The 18,755-nt window shown below is 41.3% G+C and overlaps 1 protein-coding gene across 2 annotated transcripts in view; it reads right to left on the bottom strand.

Moving 5' to 3' along the window:
* Window positions 1-2,673: 2,673 nt before the first annotated feature.
* LOC135484215 (sodium/potassium/calcium exchanger 4-like) overlaps window positions 2,674-18,755 on the bottom strand; it is a 35,523-nt gene continuing 19,441 nt past the window's right edge. Inside the window, exons 4-18 of one of the 2 annotated variants that reach the window (XM_064765469.1) lie at window positions 17,927-18,115; window positions 17,349-17,423; window positions 16,983-17,062; window positions 16,409-16,512; window positions 11,882-11,938; window positions 9,837-9,921; window positions 9,406-9,502; window positions 8,786-8,889; window positions 8,451-8,506; window positions 8,116-8,206; window positions 7,701-7,779; window positions 6,578-6,692; window positions 5,348-5,460; window positions 4,989-5,054; window positions 2,674-4,798 (exon numbers count right to left, since the gene is read on the bottom strand). In XM_064765469.1, coding sequence (XP_064621539.1) covers window positions 4,646-4,798; window positions 4,989-5,054; window positions 5,348-5,460; window positions 6,578-6,692; window positions 7,701-7,779; window positions 8,116-8,206; window positions 8,451-8,506; window positions 8,786-8,889; window positions 9,406-9,502; window positions 9,837-9,921; window positions 11,882-11,938; window positions 16,409-16,512; window positions 16,983-17,062; window positions 17,349-17,423; window positions 17,927-18,115 — 1,464 coding nt within the window. In that variant the 3' untranslated portion in view covers window positions 2,674-4,645. The remainder of the gene's footprint in view (window positions 4,799-4,988; window positions 5,055-5,347; window positions 5,461-6,577; window positions 6,693-7,700; window positions 7,780-8,115; window positions 8,207-8,450; window positions 8,507-8,785; window positions 8,890-9,405; window positions 9,503-9,836; window positions 9,922-11,881; window positions 11,939-16,408; window positions 16,513-16,982; window positions 17,063-17,348; window positions 17,424-17,926; window positions 18,116-18,755) is intronic. The other variant, XM_064765470.1, reaches the window with a different exon arrangement.

Here is an 18,755-nt window from a genome sequence, read left to right as displayed (position 1 = left end):
CAGTGTTGCCAATGTTGATAATTATTAAAGGGACAGTGTATCCGATGTCTCGCGATTTGTGAAATTTTAAGGGGCAGTGACACTGACAGTGTTGCCAATGTTGATAATTATTAAAGGGACAGTGTATCCGATGTCTGCTGTTGAAGGTATCAGGCCTATTTTGGTAGTTTGAACATTGTTGAAGGGCCATTGTATAAAACACATTTTGACAAGCAAACAAAATAAATTGTATGGTGGCGCCACCTATGCATATACAGCAGAACTAGTTACACGGTTGACAGATAAACATTCAACCTCGGCTATTTTGCCGAGCACAGTGCGCCTTTAACAGACAAGTCCAATAAATACAGTCCACTCGACAATGAAAATACATGTTAAGATACTGCAAATAAATATATTTTAGCTAATATACTCCTCTAACCATTTGCTAACTTGTTCTTTCCAAGATTATCAGAACACGTGGCATTGTTGACATTATTGCGCCATGTGGAAAGATGATGTCAACAAAGACACGTGCTTGCCTTGAATTCTGATTGGCTGTCAGATGTACACTATGGCAGAAGTATCCTGCAGAAAAAAATTTCGCTACCGGGCTGCGCATCCGAGGACGGTATTAAGACTTTAGTAATATATATATATATATACATATACGCATACATAACGATACTGCAATAGGCTTTTAGCCTGTATGTAGCAGGTTTTTTCTTCAATACTTTTGTTTGCGTGGGCATGGCGGGGTGTGTACGAAATTTGATGATTGGTCAAGGAGGATACCGCGGTGACGTCACGGCTTTTCCAAGATGGCGCTGCATATTGTAAACAAACTCGATCCACGGCCAAGGGAAAATCAAGTCATCAAAAAAGTTAGATTTTTCGCATGAAATCAGAGTTATTAGAATTTTTCTGCTATGAAATAAGTCTTCAGACAATAAGATATCATTTGAATAATGAAAAGTGCTGTTTTGATGGGGAAAAATAGGGTTTTTTAAACCAAATGGCCGGGCACCGATCTTCCAAAATTAGCGATGGTTTCAAAACAGTCTCCCAGATATGGGGCAATCTCTTCATTATCATAATGGGATTTGGAGTCATGTTTACAGATTTTACAAGTTCGAGACCTGTAATACCTAAAACTCGCATAGATCCCCATAGATCCCCTCTATTTGTCGAGTTAGCGCCCCTGTAAGATCATGCATTTTCGGACACTAGAACGAAATCTTCCTGCGGATATCGCGGTTTCGGTGATGATTTGAGGAGAAATTGACTGTTCTTAGAGTTGTATAGGACAGAAATGAGTTCATACTTCATGAATACATGAATATATTATGATATGGGCGGGCTTCTAAGTCAAAACAATAACAAACTCAACTGCATCTCTACTGTATATTGCGTAGTGCATTGCCTAGTGTATTTCGTAGTGTATTTTAGCGGAGACATTATTTCCGCTCTTTGGCCACGCCAAACGTCTTTTTTATTCGTGGAAGTTAGTCTGCTCTGTAAATTTTATTTTACACAGGAAGAATCCATACTAGGTATTGCAATATTTCATGTCTATTGGTGTTTTTGTGTACAGGAGCGCACCAGACAGTGAGACGTGGAGATGTGTTCAGTGCTGGTGCTGTCAGTAGACTGAATCTGATTGGCCATAGCGATCACTAATATGGGTCGGGATCACGTGATGTGACGTCACCGCGGTATCCTCCTTGATGATTGGTCTAGATTCTGTGCTGTAGAGTTCGGATTTGTAATGAGTGTCAATCATATTTTTAAATTGGTTTAGCGAGTTGGCATTCACTGCTTGTTCTGGCAAGTTATTCCACGGATCTATGATTCTGTTGGTAAAAAAGTACTTTCGGATATCTAGTTTGGCTCTTGGTTTGTTTAACTTATACGAATGACCTCTGGTTTGATAGTGACATCGACAGGTTGGGTTAGATTAAGTCCATCTATGTTGTAGTAACCATGGGTGATCTTGTAAGTTTCTATTAAGTCCCCTCGAAGTCTTCTATAGGATAAACTCGGGAGTCCTAATTTGCAGAGTCTCTCCTCGTAACTGATGTCTCTTAATCCCGGGATTAACTTTGTTGCTCGTCTTTGTACGTTTTCCAGTACGGTTATGTTTTTCTTCAGGTGGGGGGCCCAGATGACATTTGCATATTCGAGGTGGGGCCTTACCAAACGTTTAAATAGTGTCGCAAACATCCTAGTATCCAAATGGTCAAAGGATCTCCTGATCATTCCAACACTGAATCTTTGTTGCTACATTAGCTGCATTATTAATGTGATTTTCAAAAGTCAGGTTTCTATCGATGATCATGCACAGCGACCTTGGATTGGTAACAAACAATGTGATGATCGGTTTTAACTGCAGACGAGAAAGTTTTGTCGCACTCGTATAGCAATTAGTATGGCACTGGGTCGCATCGATTTAAATCCGTCGTTTGCGGTGGTTATTTATAGGTAGCCTACAGTGTAGTTTCCCACAGTAGTCAGATCGTTTCGTTGCATGATCGTAACTGACTATTATCATTATCGCAGGTCGCATCGGGACACTTTTATCTCAGTTGGTATTAACCTCCCAACTTTGCAACCTCTTGACCACACCATAAAATGTATTCCATGACTACCGATTGTCTTCTCGCAGTGATGGAAGACCAAGACAACAAAACGAAGTATTGACAATGACGTTTTAATTCATTGATTGTTCTAGTCATATAATATTTCTACAGATTATTTATTTACTCACATGATTATGAGAAGGAAAGAAAAGGAACACCAATAGAGTTCATAAACACATATCACAGTCTTTAACCACACATACTGTTTAGTTTTATTCATAAAAACAACCTAACTATCCGTGATTAACAACATTAACAATAACAGCATGTTAACAAAAATATCTCTTCACCTATCTTCTTTGCGTATACATGTATTCTAAATATACTAAGCACTGCCTACATGTATACTGTCAAATCGGTCAAGAACCGTCCAAAATTCTAGCTACACTTACAGCAGACACGAGCCTGCCGCAAAAGTCTCTACTGCTCCTGATCGACTGAACAATAGCCTACTTCTACTTACCAGTAGCAAAGAGGATTTATGAACAAGGGGTATAAATTCTCGCAATACTAAAAGCAGTTTTTCTTTGATCTGTCGAATTATTTAGATTACTGGTTGTGAGGTAGATTGTTCATTCACGCGAGTTTTCAGTAAACCCCAAGCGGGAAAAGGGGGAAGGAGATCAAAAGTGGTTGGATGGGTAAAAAAAGACGTAAAGAGCTGTTGTAAAGAGTCCGTCCCGGGAATGAATGTATGAACCATCGTACCATCTAATATTTGGCATTGCCATTGGTCACTCCTGCCATAAATCAGTGAACATTCTTTATGACTGATCATCCAGACAAGCAATAGGCCCAGCTACCGCTTCTCCTACCGGACTTATCGATAACTACCCCCTTCCTCGAATGCCACACAGAATAACAGGAGTGTAATCTATCTTTAAAGATACGTATACGACTTAAGACCAGCAACACAAACTTAACAAAAATGAGCAACCACAAGAAATATGTTGGGGGTAATGCTGCAAACGGTGAGAGACATTTGGAATGGCTGAAGGCACATGCACATTGCCTACACCAGGCCAGTCCGGAGATAAAGCAAGCATTGGCTACTCTCGTAGCAAAAGCAGCGTCTTTGACGGCAACTCCCTACAAGATACAATCAGGGAAGGCCATTATGAGCTACTGGGCCCTTTACTTGGTAGGCCTATATGTACAATGGAAATCACAGGATAAGATCCAAACGTTCGATACCGGCAGACAATACTAACGGAAATCCTACCGAGTCCTTTGCTCGCCGTGTATATAGTGGAAAGATTAGTTTGGACATTGCTATTAGAACCTTTTACTGAGTCCCTCTCCACTATACACATTGCACATTAACCCTAGCATTTTCATCGACATAGAATAAAATGAAATAAAGTGGGTGGAACTACACTAAAATGTGGCTCTACAACTTTTATGCTAGTAATCCATCAAAATGAAGATCAGTCCATTGAGAAATAGGCGCAAATCTATTCCTAAAATATTCTTGTGTTTTTCTCTAAATCTATCATCCTTTACATATCGAAATATGTTATACATATTCAATCAAGTGAAAACTGAGCCAATTAACACAGCCAATTCATTAGTGGAACGAAATCCCGTTCCAGTGACAAGGATTAATCGGTACTTCATGTTCCGACAATAGTTGTTACCCACCACGTTTTTTTCCTTATCATTGCTTGTCCTACTCCGACTCAAAATATTGTAATGTTTCATCATCTCTGGACCAAATATGCATATGCTGGTAATCCCATAAGTGCTTTCATATGCATGCTATGTTCCATGTGCCAACTTAGTCCTCTGTCTCAACCATCTAAGTGTAAACTTGACAATTTCAGATTCGTTGGTCAGGTAGGTTAGCTGGAAGGAACGCCAGATTGTAAATGAAACCTTTGTCCACCTATGACCATGTCCTGTAAAAGGACACGGAATAAGAACCAGATCCAACATGGAAGACGTCATGGATGTTTTTGCAGCCTGTTTGACTCTGCCTGACCTCTAACTGTTGTTGATCTCTGACATATCACGATATCGTCTGCCCCTCAGTCATATTCGCTGCACATCGGTGGATTTACGTACCCGAATACGTTGAACTCGATACAAATGGAAAAGGTGAGAAACACTGCATAGACAGCCAAGAAAATCATTCCTAATCTTTTATTGAGCTGCCAACCAGTAAAATGGATGACTCCAATCTGAAACAGGCAAGAAATGCATTAAGAATATAAGAGATGGTTCAATAAAGATTATTTACGACCCCCTTTTCAACACTCAGAATCGCTTCACGCATTAAATGAGTCAGTTCCTTCATCACCCTGAAGATGGCGTTTGTGTTATTTCAAAGTAGAGTACCAATGATGGGTTTTTTTCGGTGTCGGCACTTACCGTAATCAGAACTGTCAGAAAGAGGAGCAACACAGAAAAGATCATCCCGTTACTGTTGATATGAACCTGGGAAAACAGAGATAAACTGAGCATAATGATGTATGCACCGGTCTCCTCCCATTTCGATCAGCCTCTTCCTAAAAACATGTTTTTCATGCAGATTCAGTCGACACTATTTGGGACGAAAAGTGAAGTTATGCCCTCCCCCAGAACAAAAAGTTTAAAAGCCTTTATAAGACAGTGATTATCTGTGTTCGTCTCAACTCGTACCAGCTGACAAACAGCAAAGAATGGTCACTATCAATACACTTGAAGAAGCTTGTAAAACTAACGTTAATTCCTTTTTTTAGGATACTTACCGTGAGGCCTGGCGAGACGAGAGCAGTCTTGATGAACCATGGAAATGCAAGGCCCATTAGGATGTCAAACACGTTACTACCAATTGTGTTCGAGACGGCCATGTCTCCCATACCTACAAGACGGCAAAATGAAATTTAATGCGCTTGAGGAGGCTGTTTGCAGGCGGGGTTTTTTTTTGGGGGGGGGGGGGGGGAGAAGGGGCAGACCGAACCCACTTGAGAGCAGCTTCGGGAAGATACTACAATGTACAATGTATTCAAGAAAAACTACTTTCGAGTTAGCATTTTGTCACTGTTTTTCATCCGCCCTGTTCTCTTGTATTTCGTCGATTGGATATCAAATTGATAGATTTTACCACTGGCTATAGCCTACAGACCCATCCTTCTATTGCAGTTTGACTTTACAAGCACCCTTGAAGACATTTCTTGGCTTTTGCCAACATGATAATATCTTTTTGTATCCTGCGAATGCAAATCAACTTGATTTCTGTATTAAATCTTGCCATCTTGCCATATATTTGGATATGACAACTTTGCCCGCAAAATGGAAAACTTATGTACTGTTTAAATTCCCAATCGATTCCCCTAAGCCAATTTCCATTAGCCAAGCTGCACTTGAGCAAGCCAACGCAAATAAACTGTGACGAAATGGCTTTGGGATGGACTTCTGGAGTATTTCAATTAGTTAGGGCAGCAATCCAATTCCTACGATGTATTCCTCTGAGCTAATTCATCCTGAGGGATTCAGTCTATTGCCTTGGTGTAGAAATGTGCCATGCGCAGAATCCTGTGATTTGATTTTGTCTACAGAGTCTCAATCCCTGAAGAGAATACTGCGTCAGTTTGCCGTTATGTCGAAGACTCGATTGGTGTTGAGACATACATGTACATGTAGTAATACAGGCTGGTAACATTGCTATGTGGACATAACGATTTCAACAATGTTCTTTTGAAATACATTGGAGTGTCTGCTCGAAGCTGCCCTTGGGATTGACCTACATTCTAAACTGCCCCTTAAACGCCCGTAAACGGCGGGCCTCCTGAAGCTTGCCAAATATATATATATGCTGAATTGCCTAAGGGCATTCTACAATCCCCTTCCACTGTTAATGGCTTGCCAACAATGATTTAATCTGTAAGTATAATGATTTTATGTATTCCAGGGAAGAACATTCGTTAAAGATGCATCTTTAGTTATAACATTGAATCATATAGAATAATTCTACTAACCCTGGCGCGCCACGATGACACTGGCCATGGCATCGGGTATGCTGGTTCCAGCAGCGAGGAAACTGATGCCCATGATGCTGTCTGGGATCCCCATCGTGTAACCCATCAGGGCAACCTACAACAAGAGAGGCAAAGAACGCCTCATGATACACTACTGAACTCCGAAATCGATACGATGTATATGATGATATTCACACCAACTTTGACATTTTATTTCGCATCCAAACCACTTAAACATCGATTTCCTCGGTCATATTGCAATATGAACATCCGCAACAAACACAGGGGAAGGATATGTTTATGATAAGGATTTCCGTTGGAAATGAAGTGGTGAATTTCAACGGCTTCTTGCAAGTTTACAACGGAGACTAAATGAAATTCGGTGGCCATCTTGAGAAACAAAACAGGGTATTCTCAACCTCATAGACATGATTTGGATGACAAATTATAGAGAAACCTTAAAGTAGTTTCCAGTGGAAGCGCCAACATCAATGTTTTTTTGTAACGTGGAATGGCAGAAGGTACAGTAGTGTGAACAAATATTAGAACACCACAAAGTTAGGATATTTCTTAGAATTGATCATAGAAAAATATGACATTAGTTTGTGCATACCATGCACAAGCATCCTCAATAGCTGCGCGAACGATGGTCATGCATTCGTTATTGATTTATGGATCATATTGATTGAAATTGTCTGGGTAGGATTACTAAACAAATATAGCCGGTCACCGCCATAGGAGACTGACAAACATGTACCACTTGGATACCTACATGTACATCCAGTGACTCTAAGTGTTTTGTACTACCTCTCTCGTACTCTCAATCACCAGGAACAAAAGAGGAAATTAAAGCAATTTCAGTTTTGGGGGTCAAATTCAAGATGGAATACGTACAAGTTGCCGGATGCAGGTGTACAGGGTACATTGAACTACACAGCAATATACAAGTAGTGAATGAAAAACTACTTTATCCCTTCAGCTTTCTAGATATATACTTGTACACTCCCATTGTTGCCTGCCTATTATAAGAACGATGGTCTTCTGCCACCTTGGGTAAAGAATATCCCCACCTGATATGTTAATGGCAATTCGTTAGATGCAAAACCGCAGGAGTCGCACTTACCATCCAGACCATGACATACGAGAAGGCAGCTATCCACACTATTGACATGCCAAAGGTTGCCATGTACCATCTTGCCCACCTGAAAATTAGAAATCAGATGTCAGTGATGACCAGATTGTATGTATATGCAGTGTCTTTATAACGTGAACCTAATTTCCTAAACCAACGAGACGGCCAAGAGCAGAATTTTCGCTCATGGTTGCATTTTGTAAAAGGCTATTTCTAATCCATCACTACCACCAACTGCAACGCACCAGCCTTCATTAATTTTTCTTACCAAACCCAAGAAAACCGCAATTGATTCTGAAAATGCTGAGAAGCGAACTTTTTTCAATCATACCAACCAAACCCAGGTCGGACATCATTGATTCAATTGCATTTTTCTCAATAAAAGCAACCCATGCCTCCAACTAACCTATCTTTTCTACAGTCAGGTACTGTAAAATACAGCAGAGATTTGATAGGAATTCCCACAACCCAGCGGGCAATGAAGAGTGGACCCGATTCTGAAATTATAAAAGGCAAGTACAATGTAAGTGTAATGAGGAAGACTAAATTCATCACAACGGTTTCGTAAGAAATAGTATTGTCCGACTGTCACCAACCATATCCTTGGTCAGTGGAACACTTACTATCACATTTCATTACGGATGAGTCAAACCAGCAGTTTTGTACACACATGGGACATTTTCTCGAGTAAGTTCTTTCAGTCTGTAGTTCTTTATATTGATTACCATTAAGAGTACTTACTTAATGAAGGAAGTTGGAATATATCGTCTGTCTCCGGATCTTCAGCTATAGACAAACTGAAAACCGATAGAAGGAAAAATAAAACTGATTGTTGGAATCGGACTGGCTTGAGGAATCTGTTGACCAAAACGGACAATTTAAAAAGATAAAAGCACTGCCTTAACTGATTTTGTTCATGCACATGCACATCCATTTTCTTGAGAATGACGTTAAACCAGTTGATGTCAGTACATATACTGTGCCATGATAAATTGTATCGTTAGCTTTGCTGAACACTTTATCTCCTTTAGTGATGAACTTGGGGGTGGGCCTTCCCATTCTCCAGTTTGGCTTACCAATTCCTGATAGCTTTTGTATAAGACGGCATACTACCATCCACACTATACGTCCTCCATTTTTGCCTTTTCAGAAAAGCTGGATCCCTAAGAAGTCGCTTTCGCTAAAAGGAAAAGCGATACATCAAACTAACTACCGTTCATCGTTATGAATATGACTGGAATTCTACACCAATTTGCCAGTTATAAGGCGACATGGAAAAGGAGGTAAAGGTTGGTGACATTCCCTTATTATCAAAGGCGATGTATTTGAAAGAGATGATTGAGCATGTTTGCCCAGCGAGAGGTTCAGACCTCAGCTGTGGAGTGAATGGCTAAGCGGATCTGTTGACGTTATTTTATTCTGTATGTTACCAGCAGTGTATATGTATGACTGCGGATATTACTTGCATCATTCTTATTGTAATAGACCTAATAATTGCTGACAAAAACCACCAACGGTCAGCTCATACTGAACTCCCGCCGATATTCCCTCTGTAACCTCCTCTCTGTCGTCTGAATCTTCGGGGAGAGATTGTATTCTACCCAGGGATGACAAGATTGACCAACTCTTGGGAGACGACGCCAATTGAGCAACCCTGGAGAGCTTTCAGTCCCTGGTTATCGTCGCACTCACTCACCTCTATCATGATAATCTTAGCTGCTGCTCGGAATCTTGTGATTGGCCGGAACAGCCTTGTGATCATAAGCTTGAAGCAGGCATCTTCAAAGGATAGTCTGCGGAAGAAATGATCCGGGTAATGCTGCTGGATGATTGTGATGAGCGTTATCAAGGAACGTTGTAATGAAAAAGGTCTAGTTTGGGAATGGATAGAGATTTGAATTCGATATCGTGAACCGTCGATCAGAAAGGGTTGCAATTTGTTTTGACCTTGATTTAACCTTCAACCATGTCACTAATGTCGCAACTATCCTTGGTCGTGACTGGATGCCACTGAACCTCTGAGTTGTCCAATGCCCCAGGAAATCAATAACAAAGACTTGAACATAGATATTAACTGTAGAAGGTTCTCCAAAAGCTAAAACAACTTATTTTTCAGAGTGAACTTACTTCCTACTAGGTCTAGCAAAGTATTCGTCTGCTTTTACAACAGCGCCGTTGGGAATCTGGCCATTTTCTTCATTCTGGAACTTCTCTGTAATTGAAGAAAGTCCATGATGCTATAGTGACGCCAGTAATTCATGCTACGCACTCAGTTTAAACCCATTGCCGCTAGGGCCCGGAGCATCCGAAGTTTTTTTTCAGCAAATGCACAAATATCATCAGTTGGGAGGAAAGGTTGTTTCAAGATTAGTCAGCTGATTCATGGATTCACCACAGTCGTGTTAAGTCAGGATTCAATCAATTCTATAATGAATGCTTTCTTCGTATCGGAATTCTGTCCCGATAAGATTCATCAGACGCCAAGCAAGCAGTGAAATAGACAAATTTTAACTCAATCCTCAGTCAATCCAACGCCTGAGAAGAGGTGCGGGGTTCATTACTGTGTCTTATCCATTATTTATATATGCCAAGGGAAGGAAAACTGGGGAGGAAGAATTCAATCAAGATATATATAGGATTGAGTCCAAATCTATGGAAAGATGACACAGGCTATCTCTACAAGGCTGGAAAGGCCAAATAATTAATGATGTATCTGTGTGGTCGCTGATAATGAACTGTATATTAATCCCCGCGGGTTATTGATTGTCTACTGGAATGGTCCGCATGAAAGTAAAGCGTCTTGTAGGTGTCGCAGCGGCCTTGAGATCAGTATTGGAATATATTGCACACAGAAAACACAATAACAGATATGACACACGCTGTTCAGCTATAGCCCTTACGTTTTAAGAAATTTGACTGATGCATAAAAAACTGCAAATCTCGACCTGACATTAGAAGACTTAAGTGTATGCAGTTCCTGGCTTACCAGATACAAGAAAGCCCTTTCACATGGATGACATAGGCTGCGATTTAAATCAAGGACAAGATATGGATGGATTTTGTTTACCTGCTTCTTTCTTTTGGTTAGTACATGTACACAACTTAGTGGTCAACCACACGTCGAAGTGCACCATGCTTCTCTTGACATTTCACAATATCTGATGAATGTTACTCTTGACAATACGTTACACACGGCACGGAACTCTTTTCAACCGACTCTCATGCTCAAATGCCATATCTTTCACCATGAATTAATATATCAGAAGATACACATGCAAACTTAGTTTACAGACTTGGCGCTTACGTATTTCAACAATCTTTGTCAAAAACCTACATTCATATCCCTGCACCCTATACAATATTCATTCATTCTGTCGACAACACTATTTCATGCCACATGGGGCGGGCTCAGTTCGGACAGCAGCTACAAACGAATGCTTCATAGATGTAACTTCTTTCTGAACTATAGCCCCTATCCTGAGATCGAAACTGAACTACTAATATACTCTCTTAGATACTGCCACATTGACCCCTCCCTCCGCTCCATCTCTTTTTTACCTTGGAAGCAGTATACATGATATAGATTGTTTTCTCACAAGAAGAGAAGAAATGGAGACGGAATACATCTATCTTCAAATGACAGTCAGCCCTAGGAGTATGTTAGAGCAGTCCAGCTTGAAGAAAGCAGGATCTAATGATGTTAACCATGGATACACGGCGGTCATACCTATAGATACGCTTCTAACTGCTTTGCTAACTCTGGATGTTGAGGACAGGGAAACTACCATCGAGGAATCACTGATCACGTAGATTTGCTACACTTGGCTGCAGCATTGGCTATCGTCCTTTTCTTAACTTCGTATGCTACAAACCAATATTATCAATATTGTGGCAACATTAGTTTAACCAGCATAACTCGATGTACTCGATATTCGAAAAAAGCGATGACAAAGGGTTGGTGAGTTTCCGGCTACCTTAGTTGTTGCATCCTGGAGTTGAAGCTCAAAGGCTGTGAACGAAACTTCACTGGAAATGTACACCAGTGATTCTTCAACTGGTAGACTCTTAATTCTCTGATATTTTCCCCAACATCCAGTCTGCAAGTGACATCTACAGACTAGCTCCAGATTGTGGTACAGTGATGACATGACAGTATGAAAATGGGGACTCGCCTAGCCTATTTTTTGCCAACTTGCTGTGGTAGTCTGGTGCCCCAGTATTATCTAGCCCTGAAAGAAGAGTCAGTGGTGTGCGTGTAGGCATTGGCAAAAATGTGTTGTGTCCTGTAAAGTTAAAGGAATGATAGAAAGGGATATTCTACATGTTTGCTTAAATGTGTACCAGTGATTCTTTTTCAATTGCATGTGTAACCCGATGCAAAATCAGAGTACATGTATTTTGTTCGAGCTTCAACCGACTGCGGTGCTGATCAAAGTCATTAAAGGAGAATTGAGAGCAGAGCGAGTGCTTCCGATCCGTAAGACGTTAAGGGATTACCAACAGGTGGCGATAAGCCAGTTGAGTCCAAGTTACTGTCTTGGTAGACATCATTAAACAGGCGAACGTGACTCTTCCCCTGATCACCATGCACAAGACACAAGACGAGCATGAAGGTTTCATGACAATATTTTGTCTCAAAGCACTCTGACAACAGTTCTCTGCTCTGTAAGATGGCAAGAATTGATTACAAATGCACGCGTGGGCGCTTCAATACCCACTTGTTTCTGTTTTCGAGGGAAGCAACACAACACTGATTTAGATTTCAAGAAAATTAATTTGTTATACGTGCTCGGAATGACTGATTGTAATAACTGCGATGCGGTGGATCAATGAACCAATTAACTGTCACAAGAAGCCAGGAAAGGATTGATTGTTACATTCAAAGCTGATTCCTGTCAGTGGAAGGGAATCCCAGTTTTGATGGCCATGATGGATCACCAGTAAGGAAGACTTCCTGCTCCTCTTGTGCTAGGTTACGTGATGAAGTTCAACTTCCCAACTCAAAACCTGACTGTGCATTACCAAAATAATGTACATGTATTACAAAAGTGCATTGGTGTGGTGTATGTTGGCCTGTATTACGACATCTGGAAAGTCGAGTCTTGCAAAGCCACCCATCCTGGAATGCTAGACGAAGTGCCCCTCAACTCTGTTTGCCTCACAAATAGTGCTTTCCTTGCCCATCTTCTACTGCGCTCATGTTGTTCTGGCGGTCAGTTAGGTGTCACTTGTTTGCCAACACAAAACCAACGGCAGATATTGCTATTGACGGTGTTCACCACACTATACGGCATCTTGGGAAGTCGTGCTTATCGTGCACTGCAGCTTCTACTTGTTTCCCATCTACTGCTTTCCTCGCTTATTAGTTCAGCTGCGGTCATGTTGGTCATTAAGTGGTATGATGTACCATTTACTTCCTAGCGCAGAACCAGACAGTGCATTAGAACTAAAGATATAGCAGCAGTTAGCTGTGGAAGACCAAGACTCAATGTCTTCTGGCACAAGCAGCTAACAAATGCTTTTCTGCTTCAATGTTATTTTTTCCTGCAAAACGTGTGTCCTTACTCATAAACCTGCTGCTCTGATTTTGTTCAACTGTTAATGTCAAATTTGCTTGTCGACGGAACATCAGACGGCAAATTTCCAAAGGAAAAGTGCTATTGCGTTGTGTAAAGCATCCGGAGATTCAGGGATATTTTTTTCACACCGCCATTATTTGAAATATCGAGAGCGGGGTATATTGAAAACCACTAGTCGTTTACGAGGATCGAGTGTAAGTGACAAGTGCAAGCCAGCATACCATAACATTGCTTCCCAACTTTAGAGCTGCTTCCTCACAAATTCTGCTTCTGTCGTGTTGGTCAATAGTAGGCGATGTTTAGTTTGCTTGTCAATGCAACACCACGTCGCATTTTACCAGATGAAGATATTTGCTAATGGCTCATTGCTAATGGTTTGGTGTACTAGACATCATGGAAAATCTCCGAACCAGCGAACTACGCACATTTGCATCAGGCTCATTTTTGGCAATCTACTTTTTCATCACTCATCTATAATTTCTTTATGTTCTTTCTTCAATAATTCAGTTTGCTTGCGAATGCAACACCAAGCAGCACAATGGCCGTTAATCTGGTGAATGGAACGGTGTAATGCAGTGTCTTGCGTACACATAATTAATTTCGTTAACTGATACTGCTATTGGCGTGTTGCACTTTTAACATCTTCGAAAGTCTTTCTCAGCATGCACACTGCAGCCTCACGGCCATCACGTTTTTTCCAAGTTGTTTTCCTCACTTCTCTCAAAGATTCGCCCAAAGGTTATTACCTCTGTTTCCGTCTACTGTTTTCATCACTTATTCTCTGTCTTGTGTCACAACCAAGTGCTGAATGATGCCATTTGTTCACTAACACAACACCAAATAGCAAATTACCAATGATATCGCGTTGCTTGTCAACACTTGACAAAACTAGGCTTTAATTCAATAAAGACAGATTGCTGTTGGTGTCGTGCACGACATCTTTGAAAATCTTAGCATGTACCTTGCAGCCTTATCAAGGCCATCATGTTTCGTAAGACGAATGTCCTTATTGACACATCCGCAGAACACAATGGCGTGCAATCGGCAGATTGGTACACATAGTCATTTCTATGGCAACCAGCATGTAAACAGACACTGCCATTATAACCATGCAAACTGTTCAATCCGCTGCTGTTGAGTCCTTACCTTGATCCTGATGCAGCGGCTTGTGTATCCCAATGACTCCTAAGGCTATGCTGACGGGAGGCTTGCCTCCTGGTAGGTTCAACCATGTCAGACAGGTTTAGGGGGAGGGATAAGACTAAAATGAGACTCCTGGCCCTCCAGGTTGGGGGTTGTGTGCAGGGCTAACTACCCAGCCACGGAAAAACATACTAGTTACGAAAACATCAACCAACCAACCTGTCTTTGGCAGAGAGGGACCCACCAATCATGGAACCGTGACGCCGGGTAATCAAAGCCGCGATGAAGTTACCAAGCCGACAGCCCTACTCAGCTCCAAGACAACCAGAATCATAGGTACGTGGAACGTAACGGTCATGTATGAAGCAGAGAAGACTGCTCAAGTAGTTACAGAAGAGGTACAACATTTCCATCCCAGGATTGGACTGAAGCAGGCACACAGAGACTTGCATCGGGAGAAACTGAACTCTATTCCGGCCATGAGAAGTACGATGCACCACACACCCATGAAGTGGGGTTTATACTCGCAGTAGAAGCAAATAGGGTCCTTCTACGATGGAAAGCACATGGATCAAGGATCATAACGGCCTCTTCATCTAATGCTATGCGCCAACCAATGACAAGGATGATGATTCTAAAGACAGGTTCTACCGACAACTCCAGGCCACTATAGACAAGACAAACTGCAAAGACATCACAATCCTAATGGGTGATATCAACACAAATAACGGAAATGAAAACAGGGGATAGGAGGAAGTGATGGGGATGCACGGAGTGGGCCAGATGAATGACAACGGGGAGAAGTTTGCCGAACTATGCCCTATGAACAACCTGGTGATCGGCGGCACAATATTTCCACACAGGAGGATACACAGGGCAACTTGGGTGTCACCGGACAAGAAGACAGAGAACCAAATTGATCACATCTGCGTCAGGAAGAGATTCCGAAGGTCCCTTTTGGATGTGAGAGTGAGGAGAGGAGCCGACGTAGCCTCAGACCACCATCTTGTCACAGCAAAAGTGAAGCTGAAGTTGAAAGGAGGATGGAAAAACAACAGAAGTACTAGAACACGCTTCAACGGCATGAACTCGCTCCGGGAGGGCGAGCAGTGAGAGGTAAGTTCAAGTTGACCCTGTCAAACAAGTACAATGTATCAGACCCTCCAGGAGACTGACGAAGAGGAAGAACCAAATGTGGAAGCAGAGTGGGAGGCAATAAGAGACTGATGGACAAACACTTGCAAGGAGACAGTAGGGAAAAAGAACCAAGCACAAAGACTGGATCTCAGATGCAACCCTGGGGAAATTTAAGGAGAGGAGAGAAAGGAAACAAGCCCGGAACATTAGTCGAACAAGAGCAGCAAAAGCAGAAGCCCAGATACACGGAGGCAAATAAGGAAGTGAAGAAATCTGTCGGAGCAGATGAAAGAGCCTACATCAACACCCTGGCGAGATAGGTGGAAGAAGCAGCTGTAAAGAACGAGCTCAAGGGAGTACTCTACTCACACCAAGATCCGAATCTTCAACTCAAACGTCAAGTCGGTCCTACTCTACGGCTCAGAAACATAGCGAGTCATATAGAGAATGATTAAGAAGACCCGCGAAATAGTGACAGCTTTTCCATTTTATTTTTTGAGTGCAGTGCCATTTTTGGTTAAAATGGGGTAAGCTTATATTGCAGATATCGTTCCAAATGGCTTCTAAGGGATGATCTTCCAAGCTTTTTGTGGTTGGTTGCTTTGTTATGAGCAGTATTATTTTTTTGGCTTGTTTTGATCAAGGATGTATAGTTTCCTTGGTTTATTGATGATGTTCCAGAAGATGTTTTAATGACGTTTTGTAGTTACATGCTGGTGTTGATATCTAGCCTCTGATTGATTTATGTGAGGTGTCAAAGATTCGCTCCACTTTGCTTATCATGTAATGAAGATGCTGTAATGATTCGGTTAAATAAGGAGGCAGACAATTTACGCTTACCATAGTTTTGTCCGTAAATCTTTCCCGGTCCTGGCATGATGCTTGCATCCTCTTCCTGCTTACCGAATCGTGCCTCAGCGTAAGCTTGAATCCGCGTGTTGAACCTGGAATTACAGTGGAATCAAGATGCAGAACATTTGGAGGCAGAAGCATTTTCAAGTGCTGTTGGTAACGTTTGTCCGTAACGAGGGAATTAATCCTGTCTACTTTGATGTCTACTATTCAAGAAGTCGTATGGACGAGGTAACAGTTAAATGACAACCTAAGATCAGACGCGGTAGCAATGCAACATAGGAGCATAAAAGTTCTTAAGTTATCGTTTCCAAATTGGTTTATCAGCTTGGTTAACATCACTGGCGGACATCTGTAGGTCCGAGATTTAATACGGTAAGAATAATAATTCAGCAAAGCAAGTTCGAAAAACAAGGTACAGACAAAAATCTGAGGAACACTGATTTTCGAACATTTTTTGTAGTATACATGTATATAAGCATATTTGGACCTTTGGACTACATACAATTCTCATTCTACTCTATTTGTTCGATTTCGTCTGGTATTGTTTGCCTTTACTTACCTCATGATGACGATATATATTGCGTAAAGGATCAGCATGATGAGAGCTTCGTACCATGAAACATTCCCGTCGAATATGGACTGCAGAAGAAGAGGTAATTTGGGTACGATCTCTGTTCCTGCTGAAGATCATTAAAAGCTTTACCACTAGGAGAATTTCATTCGATTTCACTTCGCCTCGCAAAACGAGATACGGCGAGGTACGAGGCTTTGAGGAAAGAAAAATGATTGTCGCGCAATGTAGGCCTACATGTATCAAAATGAGAACTGTATAAAGGCAATACAAATATCGTAAATTGAACCCAATTAAATGTACATCGACATCGAATGTCTTAGATTAAAGGTATTAAATTTGGAATAAGCTTACCAGAATGAGGGCTATTACGCTGAGACTGTAAAAGAGGGAGTCCCTCAACAACGGGAACCAGTTCAAATGCACAACCTGAAATACAATTCTTTCAAAAATTAAATGTGAATTCCTTTTTTCGTTCACTTTAAAGGGGAATATGGGCCCACTTGTGTATTTGCCTATTTTGTCACTAACACAGGCGTTAACTTAACTTGGCGTTCAGCCTAATGAACTTAACTGATGTAGAAAACACTTGACCCAGAAGCAAAAATAAGAGGCGACGTTTGTTGCCTTGGCTATGATTTGACATTTTTGTTTTAAATTCCAGATTTGGTCAGTCATCATCAACTGGGAAGAAAAAGTGATGTCAACGAAACTGAAAATCGAGTGATCACTGGTCTTGCTAAGACTTGTAGTTGAGGGAAACAGAACGCAGAGTGTTCGCTGAAAATGTTTTTCCAAGTCGATGCCTTCTTTTAATTGATCAAGGCGTCATATTTTTTTTTATTATTCTTTTTCTTATAAACCATCGGATTGTCATGGTTTATGTTAGCCAAAACTACATGATTGTGAATTTCTTTCTCTCGAATTCTTACCTGTCCAGCCAATATGCCGCAAAGACCAATGACGAAAAGAATGTTAAAGACTGCCGAACCAACAATGGTTCCAACTCCCACATCTCCTTTAGCAATGAAGACTCCAATGATGGATGTAAATAGTTCCGGTGCGGAACTGCCAGCCGCCATGAAAGTTGCTCCAGCTACATCCTCACTGAGACCTAGCCTCTGGAAGACAAGCACAGTGCTGAGGTCTCATTATGAAGGATGGAATAGAATGATGGCTGGGATCGAGAGGTCATGATATCATGTCTTTATTCTTAGACGGATCGGCCTCTCTCTCAGCCACGTTCTCACTTGGACTGAGCATCAGGAAAACATTCAGAATGCATTAGGATACATCAGGTTCAATACACGAAAAGGGATGGAGATCAGAGTATGAAAATACACAGTGCTGAGGTGTCATTATGAAGGATAGAATAGAATGATGGCTGGGATCGAGAGGTCATGATATCACTGTCTTTATTAGAAGACGGATCGGCCTCTCTCTCAGCCACATTCTCACTTGGACTATTAAGCATCAGGGATACATTCAGAATGCATTGGGATACATCAGGTTCAATACACGAAAAGGCATGGAGATCAGAGTATGAAAATACACAGTGCTGAGGTGTCATTATGAAGGATAGAATAGAATGATGGCTGGGATCGAGAGGTCATGATATCACTGTCTTTATTAGAAGACGGATCGGCCTCTCTCTCAGCCACATTCTCACTTGGACTATTAAGCATCAGGGATACATTCAGAATGCATTGGGATACATCAGGTTCAATACACGAAAAGGCATGGAGATCAGAGTATGAAAAT

Source organism: Lineus longissimus, chromosome 3 (genome assembly GCF_910592395.1).
Source record: "Lineus longissimus chromosome 3, tnLinLong1.2, whole genome shotgun sequence".
Taxonomy (NCBI): domain Eukaryota; kingdom Metazoa; phylum Nemertea; class Pilidiophora; order Heteronemertea; family Lineidae; genus Lineus; species Lineus longissimus.
This window is presented reverse-complemented; position numbering and strand designations above follow the sequence as displayed.